Source organism: Lissotriton helveticus, chromosome 8 (assembly GCF_964261635.1).
Source record: "Lissotriton helveticus chromosome 8, aLisHel1.1, whole genome shotgun sequence".
NCBI lineage: Eukaryota > Metazoa > Chordata > Amphibia > Caudata > Salamandridae > Lissotriton > Lissotriton helveticus.
The window spans coordinates 429,148,071-429,164,531 of record NC_136069.1 but is presented as its reverse complement, the minus strand read 5'-3'; the positions used below and the strand labels follow the sequence as shown (position 1 = coordinate 429,164,531).

Genomic DNA, 16,461 nt, shown 5'->3' with positions numbered 1-16,461 from the left:
TAAGACACTGTTTGCGATTCCCAATGAGGCCACAAATTGCATGCCTCATGCATATTTATGAGGCTTTCGCAATTTGCGACCCCATTGGGAATGGTTGGCACTCCTAGCAGACCACCATATCTGGGACTGCTTTTAAATAAAGCAGTCTAAAAAAAATGCAGCCCGTTTTCATTAAAGGAAACAGGATGCATTTAAAAAATAAAAATGAAACTTTTCAGCTTCATTTTTTAAGGGCAGGCAATAGTCTGCAGCACCACTGCCTGCCCTTACAAAATATATTGAGAGCCACTCACAAAGGGGAAGGGATCCCTTGGGGACCCCTTCCCATTTGGGAGTGGTTCACCACCCTTCTATGAAGGGTGGTAAACTTCGACTGTTTTGCGACCGCAAAATAGCCATACATAGCTTCAGGAGTCGCTATTAGGAAGGGACGCCCTTGGAACGCCCCTTCCTAATAGCGAGTTGCTAATCCTATTTTGCGAGTTGCAAATTGATTTGCGACTCTCAAATTAGGATTAGTACATGGGCCACACATTTTTTGTGGTCGCAATCAGGTCTAAAACCCATTTGCGCCTGCAAAAACTTTAGTGCATCAGGTCCATAATCTCCCCATGAATGAATGTGCCCTTAACTGGTGCTCATAAAAAGCGCTGGCATTGATGATGACGTGACGGTGCTGAGGACCAGAAGCCACTGGCTGAAATTAAGCACTGTTTAGAACACAACATTTATCACACAATACGTTTTGGTACGACAAGTCCCAGGAGACTTTTGCGACATGTGAGCCTGCTGGGGGAAGTAGGAAGGGCTCTCACATCTGCGCTATATAGAGCTGCCTGCCTCCTGCTGCACAGGACCCTTTTGCCCATCCTGGATTGGGACTAAGAGTCCAAGTAGACTTTTGCAACACCTGAGCCTGCTGAGGGAAGGAGGAGAGACTCTCAGGCCTTGCAATATATAGCAATGTTGGACTTGGCATCCTTGGCGTGGTTTCCACAGACTTTTAGCCTCTACCTCCTATATTTTTTAAGCTGGTTTAGATGCTTTGGGCACTTGTCAGTGTCAAAGTGTAAGTCCTCCCTAGGAAAATTGTTATTATGATTGGTTATACCTTGTTGGCATATTTGATTTACTGGCGAGTCTGTAGTAAAGTGCACTGATGGTGCCAGGGCCTGTAAATCAAATGCTACAAAGGGTGTCTCCAATTTGCAGAGGTAGGTACCTTTGCCCAAGTAGGGACCCTTACTTCTTGTTTGGGTAAGGGAGATACACACTTTACATAATTCATGCTCACTCCTTTGGTAGCTTGGTACGAGCAGGCAGTCTTATCCCATAGTATGTGGAAAGTATTTGTACTCAAAACACACAGTAACACAGTAAAAACACCACAAATGGGCACACACCAGTTTTAAAAAATAAGGTGTCTTTATCTAAACCAAAGAAGACCAAACGACAATAATTCAACATACATATATCAAAATAGCATTTAAGACCAGTTACTTTCAGAAATAGCACTTGTAGAACAAATCGCTACCCCAGGGGGCTATTATAACATTGTGACAGGCCTAAATACAAAGTATGGCGCCGACCGTGAGGTGCATTACGTCGGGCATGAAGTCATGTGGACCCCCATACAACAGTACCTTGGAAAACTCTTTTGAGTGAGCCCTTCATGCTGTTTAATGCAAACACTCAAATGGAGGTAATTTACCTAACACTATTTATATCTTGGGGGTACCTTGTATAAATCTTTATAGCCCCCTAGCTGATGGAGTGTTAGACCTGTCATCCTTAGGGTGGTCTTTCCCCAAACCTTTTACCTCTTTTTGCTGTATCTTTTTGTTGTCCTTAGAACTCTGCGCACTTTGCCGCTGTTGACTAGTGCTAAAGTGCATTTGCTTCTCCCTTAAACATGGTGACATTGGTGTCTACTCAGTTGGCATATTTAGTTTACATATAAGTCCCTTGTAAAGTGGTACACCATATACCCATGGCCTGTTATCTAAATGCTACTACTGGACCTGCAGCACTGATTGTGCCACACACACAAGTAGCCTTTGAAGCCTTTCAAGGGCTACTATTCCAGGGCCTGTGTGTGCAGTTTATTGCCACTTCAACTTAGCTTTTCAAAACACTTGCTGAGCCTTAAACTCCCCTTTTTGTTATACATAGGCCACCTCTAAGGTGGTCCCTAGGTACCCGTAAGGGCAGGGTGCTGTGCAATTAAAAGGTAGGACATGCATTGGTTCTGCATGCCCTAGCAGTGACAAACGTCTAAATTAGTTTTGACTACTGTGAGGCCTACTCCTCTCATAGGCTAATATTGGGAATTCCTAAACCACTCCTAAACTGCAATTCCTGATTAGAAAGGAGTAGCTGATTCATATCTTTGGCATGGTTATGATAAATCCTCTTTACTGGTCAATTTGGATTTAACATTACTGTTTTAGAAAAGCCACTTTTAGAAAGTTGACATTTCTCTGCACTTACTGCTTTGTGTGCCTTGCAGCCTGTCTCCAATACACCTATGTGTTGGGTGATAGCTCTGCTTTGTGCATTCCCACTAGACAGCCACAAAGACAGATAGGGGGGGTTGGCAGAGAACTCATCTGCATTCTGATAGCTCTTCCTAGGCAGGAAGAGAGGAGGGGAGTTGACACTTACACCTGAATAGGCAGTATTCTTTTTCCCACACAAAGGGCTGATTAACCCCTACTGATAGTCTGGAGCCAGGGCTGGGATGAAAGGGGGACCTGTGTACTTCAAGGGCCTGCTTTGAAGTCACCCCTGCTTCAAAGGCACAACTGGGCATAAGTACTGGGCCTCTGTCTCTACCAAGACAGTACACTACTGGACCTGTGAAGAACTCTGCCAGGAGTGAAGACTGCTGTGCGACAAGTATTGCCATTCTGATTGACTTCTGATTTAGATGAAGTGCTTTTCTGCTTTGCTGTGATGCCCTGCTGCCTGCTGATCACTGCCCTGCTGAGGACAAGGTCTGCCCCCCATCTCACTTGAACCCAGAGTGACTCCAAGGGCTTGCTTGCTTGCCCCCTGTTCTGAAGTCTCAGGACCACCAAAGACTTCCAACAACCCTGCAACAGCATCTGGGCTCTGCCATCTGTAAGTCCTGCCCTGCCAAGTGATGCCAAACAAGTTGTGGGCCCTTGAAATGTGATTTATGCAGTACTGAACCATCAAAATCAACACAGTGACAACTTTGCGCCAATCGGGACATCACCTCGATGGACTGCTCGGTTCGACGATGATGGACAGTGCAGCACCTGCATTGCAAAGGGGTTTGTCGATGAAGGCTTCATCAACTGCATGGATCAGCGCTGATGCTTCGCCTACAACAATGGGATCGGCAATGACGCAGCGACTCCTCGCATGAAGTCTTCAACGTCAAAGCTTGCACATCTAAGTTACTTTTTCAGCAGGATCTCCGTGAGTTCTGTAGCCGGCCTGTCCTCCATCGTGGTCAGCCTGAACTTTGGATTTACCCCTATCTAGCTCGACCTCAAGTAACCGCGGAGTCGGGAAGACTTCCCGAATCAGTCCAATACTTAAAAAACCTTCGGACGATCCTCAGGATCTGCAGAACTACAGCCCAATACCATTACTTCCCCTCTTCTCCAAAGTCATAGAAGCACTAGTGAATAACCAATTGACAGACTATTTAGAATTGAATAAACTGCTGGACCCCTCTCAGTTGGGTTCCCGTGCATCACAAAGCACGGAATCAGTAGTTATGGAAGTAACTGACGCAATCAAGTTAAGTTAGCTCTCGACAAGCGGACCCCAGACATGTTTATTCTTCTAGATTTGTCAACAGTGTTTGATACCATCTCCCATCAGATCCTGGTTCAAAAACAGAGGGAGTTTGGTTTCGGCAGAAAGGTGTTAAAATGGCTAGAAATGTTTCTCTTGGAAAGAACGTATGTAGTGCAGCTGGACTCGTTTACCTCACTGTCCATGATTCTAGACAAAGGGGTACCTCAGGGGTCTACTATGTCCCTCTCTTTTTAACATCTGTGTGTCCTCCCTGGCTAAGTTTATTAGATCATGTGGATTTGATACCAACTCCTATGCGGATGACACACAGTTGATTATTACGATCGATCCCGACCCTTCCCTCACCAAGGACAAATTTAAAAACTGCATGTTGAAAACGGCAGCTTGGATGACGGGGACGTTCTCCAGCTCAATACAAATAAAACAGAGATTTCCCTATTCGGAAAGGCAGATGAGTTATGGCCTGCTGATTGGTGGCCTCCGGAACTGGGAGCCTCCCTGACGGTGCACAGACAGAATATTGAGTTTTAAATATAGACATGCACAAATATCGAGTTGGAAATATTGTGATACAGAAATATCGACAGCAAGAATATCGTGGTCAAGAATATCGGCTTTAAGGTAAGAAATATCGTTTTTAAAAATATCAAAGTTAGTAATATCGTTTGCAAAAATATAGTTGTTTAAAATATCGATCATTAAATTAGCGTTATGTATTTTAGTATGTATTTTAAAAGTATGTGATCTATTTTTTGTATAAGTATTGCTTTTGTTTTTTTAATGAGTTACATTTTTAGTACTGATTAATTTTATGTTAATTACATTTTGCGTTTTTTAGTTCTGTAGCAGGTTGTGGGTTTATAGGGGAATAGGGTGGGAAGTAATTTCATTATAACAAATTAATTAAAACATTTTACTTATCAGTATTTATTTAATTTAGATTTTATAGTGTCAATTGTGGGAATTATTTATTATTAATTCATTATTATTTGGTTGTTAATTTTTATCAATTAATTAATTGGTAATTATGTTAATTGTATTTTTTTTTAGGAGCGGGTTTTGGGTTTATAGGGGAATAGAGTGGGAAGTAATTTAATTATAATACATTATTTAATATTTTGTATTTATTAGTAATTATTTAATTTAGATTTTATAGTATTAATTGTGGGAATTCATTTATTATTAATTAATTATTAATTGGTTGTAAATTATTATTAATTAATTGGTAATTATGTTAACTATCATTTTTGTAGGAGCGAGTTGTGGGTTTATAGGGGAATAGTGTGGGAAAATAATTTAATTATAATAAATGTATTATTAATTTGTATATATTCATATTTCTTTTATTTATAATGTATAATGTTAATTGTGGGAATCAATTTATTAATAATTATTTATCAATTGTTTGTTAAATAATATTAATTAATTAATAGTTAATTATGTTAATTGTGTCATTTTTTAGGAATGGGTGGGATTAATAGGGTGGGAAGTAATTTATTTAAAATTAATAATTAATTGTTAAATAATGGTAATTAATTAAAAAAAGAAAAATGGCAATTTTGTAATTAATTGTAGATGTGAGTTGTGGGGTGTATAGTGGTAAAGGGTGGGGAGTAAATTATTTTCAATTAATTAATAAGTTGTTAATTGGTAATAATTGAATAATCTAAAATTAGTTATGGAAATTTTTTAATGATTTTTAGGTGTGTGTTGTAGTATTTATTGGGGTAGAGGGTGGAAAGTATTTTAGGGTTTATTAATTAATAATTAGTTTCTCATTATTCATTCATTAAGTGATACATATTTAAGGTAATTGTTTACTTTAATTTTGTGTGTGTATTTTGGTTTTATAGGGGTAATTTTTGGTGAGTAAATACATCTATATCTATTTCAAATTGTTTTTATTTAATAATATTTGTTTATTTGAAAATTAGCTATGTTACATATGGAGGTACACTTTTTTAGAAATGTAGATGTGCGTTGTGAATTGTGTGGTGTTATATGGTAGGAAATAAAAAATATTAATCTTATGTAACAATGAATTTTTTTTGTTTATCATTAATTCCTATTAAATATAGTTATTTGTTTGAAATATATTTTAAAATTTTTTCTAAAATACTGTTTGTAGGTAAATTTTAGATTTTTGTAACATTAGAATATGTTTCTATCTTTTGTAATTATTATTATTTTGATATGTTTTCTTTTTTTGTTTTAAAAAATGTTTGTATTGTAGTTGATATTTTGTTTGTTTTTTTATTTTGAATTGCTTTCAGTGGGAATATTAATTTTTACCCCTCTGCTATCCAAAACTTTCCCTACTATTGCACTCACTGGAGTAGAAATAGTAATTTTTACCTCTCTTCTATCCAACACTTCCCCTGCAGTTGCACTTACTGGAGTGGGAATAGTAATTTGTACCCCTCTGCTATCCAACACTTTCCCTACTGTTGCAGTAATTGAAGTGGAAATAGTAATCTTTACTCCTCCAATATGCAACACTTTCCCTACTGTTGCACTTACTGGAGTGGGAATAGTAATGTTTACTCCTTTGCTATCCAACACTTTCCCTACTGTTGTACTCTCTGGAGTGGGAATAATAATTTTAACCCCTTCGGGGCTGATGACGAGCTCCCCTTCGGGGCTGATGACGAGCTCAGCTCGTCATGAGCGTAACCTGCCGTGCGCTCATGACGAGCTCAGCTCGTCATGTAACGCGGTAATTTGAAAATTACCGCGTACAGCGGGAAAAGCCGCCGCATTGATGCGGTTAAGCTCTCCGCCATTCAACCCTTTCCCTATTGTTGCATTCACTGGAGTGGGAATAGTAATTTTTACCCCTCCTCTATCCAACACTTTCCCTACTGTTGCAGTAATTGGAGTGGGAATAGTAATTTTTACCCCTATGCTATCCAACACTTTCCATTATGTTGCACTAACTGGAGTGGGAATAGTAATTTTTACCTCTCCACTATCCTACATTTTCTCTACTGTTGCAATCATTGGAGTGGGAATAGTAATTTTTACCCCTATGCTATCCAACACTTTCCATTATGTTGCACTAACTGGAGTGGGAATAGTAATTTTTACCTCTCCACTATCCTACATTTTCTCTACTGTTGCAATCATTGGAGTGGGAATATTAATTTTTACTGATCCGCTATCCAACACTTTCCTTACTGCTGCACTCAATGGAGTGCAAAATGTAAGGTTAAAAATTATTAAATATTTTAATATTTTAATTTGTAATATAATGTTTTGTATTACATTTTATGTTATAGGTGTATGTGTATATATATATATATTTGTACATGTGTATATATTTATAACTTTTTCAAATACATTAAAATTATTAGTTTATTCATTGTTTTAAAGTAAATATACATTTATATATTACATTTTATATATGTATGTTTACATTTTTTTAATTAAATTAATTTATTATATTTGTTAAAATGTACATTACAGCTACATAATTTTATAAAAGTTAATTTTATGTAATGTATTTAATATTATTTTTTATATATAAAAAACAATATTTTATACATCGATATTTTTTACATCAATACTATTTTTTCGATATTTTTGTACTTTACATTATAAAGTTAGGATGTCGATATGTTTGACATCGATATTTATGTGTCGATTTTTGTCAATGGAGATATTTTGGTAATCGATATTATGTCAGTGATCCCTCCCCAACTCCGAAAAATGTGTGAAAAATCTAGGTGTCATACTGGATGATAACTTATCCTTGGATGAACGTGTGAAAAGAATCTCGGGACGTGTTTTGGCCTGATGCGAATGCTTAAGAAGGTGTTCCCATGGATATCTCTCGGCTAGAAATTCAGGCACTGATGGTGAGCCGACTAGACTATAGTAACTCCTACTGGTCCGTATAAGGGAAGGACTTCTCTCAAGGCTCCAGGTGGTTCACAAGATGGCAGTCTGCCTTGCTCTGAATCGTCCCCCATGATCTCGATTTGAACCCCTTCTGTGCCTGCTCCACTGGTTGCCCATACAAAAATGGGCGGTCTTTGAGCTCCTATGTCTGGTCTGTAAAACACTGCAGAGAATGGGACCAGTCTATCTGAAAAATAAATTAAAACCTTATATCCCCCCGACAACTCAGACCCAGCGACCAGTTATTACTGTGCCCTAAAAGGATAAATAAAGCCAGACTGGGTGGCCATTCTTTTTCCTACCCGGCCCCCATCAATGGAACAAAATGCTGTTCTACATTTGTTCCTGCACTAATGTAACTCAGTTCAGAAAACTCCTCAAAATCTAGTTATTCAATCTCTAACTGGACATGGTTTAGCTTCTGTTGCTTGATACTGTGGCGCCGTGAGATTCCCCTGGGGATGATTCATTGTGCTTAACAAATTATAAATATTAATAATAATAAGTGCTATTTGCTTCTAAGTACCACTTTTTTTATTCTTTCAAAATTCCTAACTCAGGTTCTACTTATTGGATTTTTAGCATTTTGGTCTTGTTTTACTCATAGAAATATAATCAATATTTTCTGACCCTGTGTGCAGTATTTTTTTAGGGTTTTCATTGTGTTACTGTGTGTGTGTTGCACAAATACCTTTACATATTGCCTCTTTAGATAAGCCTGACTGCTCAGGGCCAATCTACCAGAGGGTATGAAGCTTACAGTGACTAGAGTGGTGGTTTCTGCTTGCTCAGGGTGCATACTCTATCAACCAGAAACCTTATTTCTAACATTGAGGGTCTGTAATTTTGCAGGCCAGAGAAACACAGTCTGGTACAACATCTAATATGATGAAAGAGTGTGATTGTAATAAAAGTATAAAAGAATTTAGACATCTTATCAGGCAGATGGGAGAGAAATGTGTAACCACGAGCCCAAGATACCCAACTAAAGAATATGAGTGAGAGGGAGGGCTGACCCAACCATCAGATATTTAAAATTATTGCAAAGGGATTAGACGAAAGAAAGAAGGGAATAGATGCAAATGGGAGGAATGAGTACACTAGGGAGTACAGAACCTGCAATGGAGCACATCCCTATTAGGCTGATGCAACACTCTGTAACACCAAGGGCCTGATTCTGATGCGGTTAGGAAAGCATTCCAACCTAGAGCCCGATTCTGAAGATCTCCTAATGGCATTTGCACCTTCCAAATCGGATCGGGGACGTGTCTTTCCGACCCAGGGCCCAATTATTATGCGGTTAGGAACATATACTCCCATTGAAGTCAATGGGAGTCCAACCAAATCGTATTTGGAAGCATCCGAATGCATCGTACTCCGTAGGTCGAACTCTCCCGATCCAAGTGGGTCGGAAACCATTTCCAAACTGATTAGATCGGGAAGCTTTCCAATCCGCATCAGAATGAAGCCCTAAATGGGAGAATACCCAATGGAGTGGAGCTCCTATGTACCCCCCCCGCTCTCTACACAGACCCCGTCAACATGCCCTAGCACATAGCTGGAAACAGAAGGAGGAATACAGATGCATACCCCACATTTCTACCTCACAAATTGTGCAATAGGGGCATCGGGAAGAATGGCAGAAGCCGGGAACTAGACCATCAAGATGAAACTAGGCTACTTGAAAACACTCCTAAAAGATTATATATGACTATGTTCCAAGGTTATCCGTGGGAGCCAACAGGACAGTCAGTCTCTCAGAAATAAAATGATACACTGTGAAAGAAATTACAGGTACTGTTATTCCCTGATAAGATCGGTTTATTAGGGGTGAAGCGTTGCCCCTTGCAGAATATGCAGTTCGACTATATAGGCCTTTAGTTGAGCAAGGAGGAGTACACTACTGGGCTAGATAATTTTGATTTGCAAACCTCCCCCCCCAAGGGTTCCCTATTACAGTTTTAGTTCTACTTGCATTTTAAGGAATATTCTATCATCAATCTGAGCAAAATGGCCCCCGTTACCCAGGTAAGAGAATCCGTACATGCATCCAATGTGAAATGTAATGTTGATGGCTGGCCTTAGCAGGATTTTATTGACTTAAGAAGAATAATGTCTTCAACATTGTATTCATTCCCCTCCCTAATTCGGGAACAGTCAGACAGTCAGATATGAGTTGGTGGCTAAAACAGGGTGTGGATTATTTAATATATACTTCCCCACAGAGAGAAGTGGATAGCATGCAGTTTAATTTGCTCTCTTGGAATATAGCAGGAATACAATCTAAGGTGATTGACCCAGAATGGGGAACATTAACAGATACATTTTTTATTTGTATGTTCCTTGAAATCTGGACACTACAACCCATATTTAGGGTGGGCTTTATAAACTAAAGTATAAAAGCTAGACCGTCAACTGCAGGACGCCCGTTAGGAGGTCTAGTAATATGGATCAAGACCTCGTTAGTATGTAAGGTAAGAAGGTTAAATCTTAATTCTGTTGATATCTTGGGCCTTGATATTAATTATGACTGCTGAACATCTATAGCCCTCCTTTTAGCCCGAATCTTGATTCAGAAACCATATCAGCTTTAGTAGACTTTTTGGAGAATACAAATATAGGAAGTCATCTTGTTAAAGCTGGGAATTATCTTATTCCCCGTCTTTTCCCTTTCCCCCTCTTTCCTTCCCCTTATTTTCCCAATATGTAAACATCTTTCTACTTTGATTATTTTGCCTTCTCTATTTTGTGCACAAGATATTCTATGCATTATTCTTTTTTAGGCCTTTAAAGTATGTATTGACTTTTTATGGTGAAATAAAGCTTATTAAACGTTTAAAAAGCTGGGGATTTTAATGCAACGTTTGAACCAGTGGATTTTATTCAAAGTCTTACACAAGAAGAAGATGAGGAAAGGGGTAGTCCAAGATTGCTGAGCTCCACTCTAAAGAGAAGTTCTAGGGTAGTAGCACAGATAGCATCTCTTTCTTTATCGTATGGATTATATGCAAGTAATAGGCGCACAATCTCAGATAGAGGGGCTACTTATATATTTAAAAGGTCAAGATTTAGAAGCAGGATTAACTGATGTAAAAGTATGGCCCAATCTACAAGACATAATTGTCATTGATAGAACTGACAGTGATCATAATGCTCTAGCCCTTGAGCTGAAGATTATCCCATACCTAACTAATAATCACTCCCCTTGCTAATTGGACCCACCCATTGTATCTTCTGATGATGGTAGCTGGACGCCTCCGATCCTTCACCTCACAATCCTGAAATCTGCAATCTGAAGGATCAGAGGCTTCCAGCTAACATTTCACCCATATCAAGGGGAACATCATTCATTCATGACAAAAGGAAATTAGAATTATAGTGAATTTTTGGATTACAAGATCACTAAATATGGAACAAAGTGAATAAACAGATGAAGCTAGAGTTTTTAATTAAAATATGGGAGAGAGTGAAATTTAGATCACAAGACATGAAAATAAAACCCTGAAGAAGCGCAGTGGAGCGCGAAACACATGTTGGCTGTTTTGAGGTTGATGTGATGTTGTGTTTACATGAAAAATTAATCTGAAGAAAGAATAAATACTACTTATGAATCCTATCAAGAAGGTGTATTGTGTACTGTTGCTGCTGTTGATATCCCAGTACTTTGTTGTACATATATATATATATATATATATATTTTATATATATATATATATATATATATACTAGCAGCCCGTCCCGACGTTGTCCGGGTAGGCTTCGCGAGGTGAAAGGTACTCACCAGCATTGCGCACCCCGGACATGTTGATGTAGGGTATCGGTTCCGCGCTCCTGGACGCTCCTCCCTGCGCTCCTGGCTGCTCTTACCTCTAGGCAGGTCCCATGTAGCCTGTATGTCCTGACGCCATCGGCCACACGCCTCTGTCGGGTGTCGGTTCCGGTTCCGCGCTCCTGGCCGCTCCTCCCCGCGCTCCTGCCCACACGGCATTGCGCCTCTCGCAAGCCGCGTTGATATCACTGTATGCGTACGCCCATGCCCCAACGGACTACTTTTCCCCTAACGTTCTTCCCCCCCCTAAGGTATATGGCGTGGTGCTGTATAGCCTATGTCCATTTGCTGAAACTACCCTTTCCAATGGTGTATTGGGTGTTGTGATTGGTGCTGTTGTCCGGGCTTGAAAAAGTATGTGTGTAAGGTGTTTTTCGATGTCAGCTTTTATTTGGTGTGCGTTTCCTGTTTTTGTATGTCCTTGTGTGTGCGTTGTTGTTTTTATCAAGTCCTTGTTTTGTTTGTGGGTTGATAGGTGCAATGAATGAGGAGCTGTAAGTTTATACCCTTAGTTGTGTGTTCGTGTTCGATTGCCTGTTAGAGTGCCTCTGCGTTGTCCGCCTGTCTTCTTCTTTTTGTCCCTACTCTGCGTGCCTTGTAGTGCGCCTCATTCTTGTCCGTAAGTTTATCCCCTTTGTTGTGTGTGCGTGTTCGAGTGCCTGTTAGAGCGCCTCTGCATTGTCAGTCTGTCTTCGTGTTTTAGTCCCTACTCTGCGTCTCTTGTTTTTGGCATGTGATGGAGCCGTTCGGATTAGCAAAGTAATGGTATTTGAAAACAGTGAAAAGTTGACGGCCGTGCGGACCCTCAATGTTTCCGTAATCCACATATATGATTGACGTGCACGACCCGCCCCATTGATCACGCCCACATTGATCATTGGTATTACGTGGCTCCAATCCTGCAAAAGGTTTGTTGTTATGCATTTCCTGTTGTTAGCCGCGCCCCTTTTTCTCGTAATGTTATTGGGCGTACATTTAGTGTTTCCCAGTGCCATACTAATAACGTTGTGCATCATTCCTGTAAGTAATGTTTTTTACGGTGTGCATCATTCGGTTAAGTAATGGTTTTTTTTGTACACCGATATGTGTATAGTTGCGTAGAAAGCGGCGGCGCTTCAGTGGCAATAACGTTGATCATCATTTCGGTAACTTATGTTGTTTTTTAGACGTCGATATGTGTAAAGTTGCGCTTCATTTGTAGGTCGCGGCCATTTAGCCGGCTATATGATTGATGTCAATGTATTTAGCGGCCATTTTGCCGCGCAGGATACGCCTCCATTGATGACGCCCACACTGACGGTCCGTGGCAATGCAGTATACAATGACGCCCACGACACGCCAACTGTAGTTTACAAGGCCCACAAGGGACTACTTTACCCCCCTATGTTCTTTTCCCCTTCTAATGTATATGGTGTCCCGATATATAGCCTATGTCCATCTGCTGAACCTACCCTTTACAATGGTGTATTGTGTGTTCTGATTGGTGCTGTAGTTCTTGAGTTTACCCGCCTCAAAGCTTTACAGTTCTCTCTTTATAATAGTAGTATATATATATATATATATATATATATATATATATATATATATATATATATATATATATATATATATATATATACACACACACACACACACACATATTAAATAAAGGGGTGTCACTTATGTGCTATTACTTAAATTTTCATTGTAAAGGCATGCGCCATAAAGGCATAATATGGGTGGTAAAAACCTGCGTGGTAAATGCAATGTGTGATAAGGGCACTGCGTAGCAAAGTAAGCGTGGAAAAAACGCATGATTTGTAAAGGCATGCATTGTTATGACAAATAGCCGCTCACTGTAGACTCATTTCAGAAACCAGTTAATCACTGATCGCTGTACGTTGAAACTTACTGTGGCTGCTGATTAACTCCCAGTTTTTGGTCATTAAATTAATTTCCATGCATATTCAGGCTTCAACCTTCAAATATGCTCTCTCTTCACCAAGCACCAACTTTTGGTTTCAGGCCGTCAAGGAGGGCACCCACACTAGGCTATCTGCCCTTGCAATTTTTGGCAATTTTCTTCTGATTGGATCTATGTTAGCACCTAATTGGTTCCCCTACCCATCAATGCCTACAACTGAAAGAACCATTACTCTGCTCACATAATAGAAGTCCTGCTCGCTCATTATGAATGACTGATTAATCTGTCTAATGGTCCTACCAATTTGGCTGCTTCACCAGCTTACTCCTCAGAGACCTTCTGGCCATAGCCATAGTGCTCTTTACTACTCGCCAGTCCTGATGATGACCTTAGACTCATAATAGAGATCGAAACGTCGTTGACTTTAAACAACATTTACACTCGCTGACACTCAATGCCTAACAATTCTCTGGAGTCAAGGCTTATTTGTCCTTTTATGCATACACACACGTCATTTTTTCACATTTGTCACACTGTGTGATCACTGTTCAGAGCACTATTATATTGGCTGACAATTTTGCTCATATGTAAAATGTAACAACTTTATGTTTAATATTAGATGGTTGTTTATAAAACTTTAATGATTGGTTTTCATTTCAGGGTGGAATCGGCAGCCACATAATATAGAATGTTACCTTCAAATGAGTCCACAGTGAATCGTTGTTCTATATAAACTAAAAAAGAGAGTGGCAGAGGGAGAAGTACCAGTCTCTAACCATGGGGCCGATTACGATGGCGGGCGGACTTTGTCATCGCATAGGCAAAAGGGACTGCCCGCCATAGGTGCGGAGGTCCAGCAATACAAATTACGATGCGCCCGCCACACTGGCAGGCGCATCACGTATTTTTACATTGCGGTGGGCGGCAGCACCCGCCCCAATGTAAAAAGACATGTTTTGCATATGTATGTGCAACGTGACAGGCACCGTGTGGTGTCTGCCACCTTGTACATGCATATGTAGGGGGTACCATAGGTACCCCCCACATGCAGCCCCCCCCTCCTCAACGGGCCCCATAGGCATTCACTGCCTATCTTTTTGAGGCGGAATCTCTGCCCAAAAACACAGGCATTCAAATGCACATGGCGGTGCCTGCAAGGCACCACCAGTATACCCCCATTGTACCATGTCCCGAAAGGCAGGCGAAAAAGTACCGCCTTGCGGGACCATGGCGGATGGTCTTTCCGTCCGGCGCGGTACCAATCCCATTCCCACCGCCATCCTGATGTGGCGGTGCAAATATTGAGGTTGATGTTGGGCGGTCCGCCATCGTAATGAGCCCCCATGAGCTGGTGAATCCACAAGTCATGAATGCAGGAACATGGCTCTGCTGCCCCACTGAACAGCTTGGTTCCCTCTCTAGATGTTCTGGGCTCATTAACTGCTCTTTCTTGAAAGCCTCCACCCCTGGCATCTCTGAGGTGAAATGTAAGCCCATACAACAGAATATTTATACTTGTTCATTTTTTACCTACTGCTCAGTGAGATTAGGACTTTCTTTCCCTCTTACTGATGTAAAGAGTGTACCCAACATGAAGGGAGGGTGATTTCTGAGTCTAGCACACCAGGAGGGAGAACCAAACTGCACAATAGAGCAAATCAGTAATTTTCCCTGCACCCATGATGTGCTGGATTCCCCCACTCCCATTCCCAAAGGGACGCAAGCGTAGGCAAAGTGGGCAGAGAAAAAACTATATAAAAATGTGCTAGACATCACCAGCGATTCACACATTGATCTGGTCTATTATGATACATCTTGGCTACAAAGGAAGAATTCTGACTGGGTGTCTGGTTCTCACCATTCGGTTTACAGGTACTGCTTGATGTTATGCAAACTGTAAAAGTGAGTGTATCTTAAAAGATACCTAGCCACATATTAGAAGTGACATCTGCTTTTTGTTCATCCATAGATCTTCCACCACCTTCAACAAGGGAAAGACCTCCTGGATGTAAGACTGTGTTCGTAGGAGGGTTACCCGAAAATGCGACAGAGGAAATCATTCAGGAAGTCTTCGAACAATGTGGAGAAATCACAGCAATTCGGAAGAGCAAGAAAAATTTCTGTCACATTCGGTTTCAAGAGGAATTCATGGTGGATAAAGCTATTTACCTCTCTGGTAATCAACTTTCCTAAGAGATTTTTTTGGGCTTTGTATTTCTATATGTGGAATGCTCCGTTTCACAATAACTTATTTTTTGGCTCTTATTCCATTGGGTAGATTCCACAGGTCCCTTTCACCCAGGATATTCAGCAGCCTAAAATGGCATCATTTCCTCATGCCTGTTTTAAGCTGCCTTATGCTTTGTGTTCCTCCTTCCATTCGAGCAGTCTACCTGGCAGTTGGCCTTGTTGCTACCATATTCCATTATTTTCCAGTGTTTGTTGCACCCTGCAGTTTTTGCCAAGGGAAGAATGGTTCCAGTGTGGAAGCTGCATTAATTCAATAAAGTCTCAGAAAAACGATACTCTACTGTGAACTCTGGTGTGAAAATGCTCCACGCATAAGCCGAGTCTCCCAAATTAATAATTCTCCCATCCAGATATTCATATTATTTTAACTAGTAGCCATTCCTTTCCGCCTATGTTGTTAAACTCTTGCCCATTACCTGCATTCTATTACAAATGTGAGAGCAAGGCCAAACAAATAATTAGGAGGCATACTATTTGTGCGTCGATTAGGAGGTGGTACCCAACCGGTGCGTCCCTTCCGAGGGGGTTTGCTAGGGTCCCAGGGACCGCCCAGGTATCCAGCGTCAAGTGCGTGCAGTAACCTGTTGTGATGGAGGGGGGGTGTGTGTGTTTCCCCGCTTTTCAAAATGCATCCGGATTCATTGGCAGTGAAATATTCAGCTATGGTTTCCCACTTTGTGAGAAAGTGCCATCTTTCTTGCCTTGGTATTCCCCCACTTTTTCCTGAACTGCTGATGTGCTTGACTGAGTGTGCCCTGGGTCCCAGCCAATCGGGTACCCAGGG

The 16,461-nt window shown here is 40.6% G+C and overlaps 1 protein-coding gene across 6 annotated transcripts in view; it reads left to right on the top strand.

The window, feature by feature from the left end:
- The window catches only part of ENOX1 (ecto-NOX disulfide-thiol exchanger 1), a 2,394,477-nt gene that overhangs the window by 1,880,141 nt on the left and 497,875 nt on the right, over nucleotides 1–16,461 (top strand). For all 6 annotated transcript variants that reach the window (XM_078657297.1, XM_078657294.1, XM_078657296.1 and 3 more), the window contains one exon: nucleotides 15,397–15,603. In XM_078657297.1, the coding sequence (XP_078513423.1) occupies nucleotides 15,397–15,603 (207 nt within the window). The remainder of the gene's footprint in view (nucleotides 1–15,396; nucleotides 15,604–16,461) is intronic.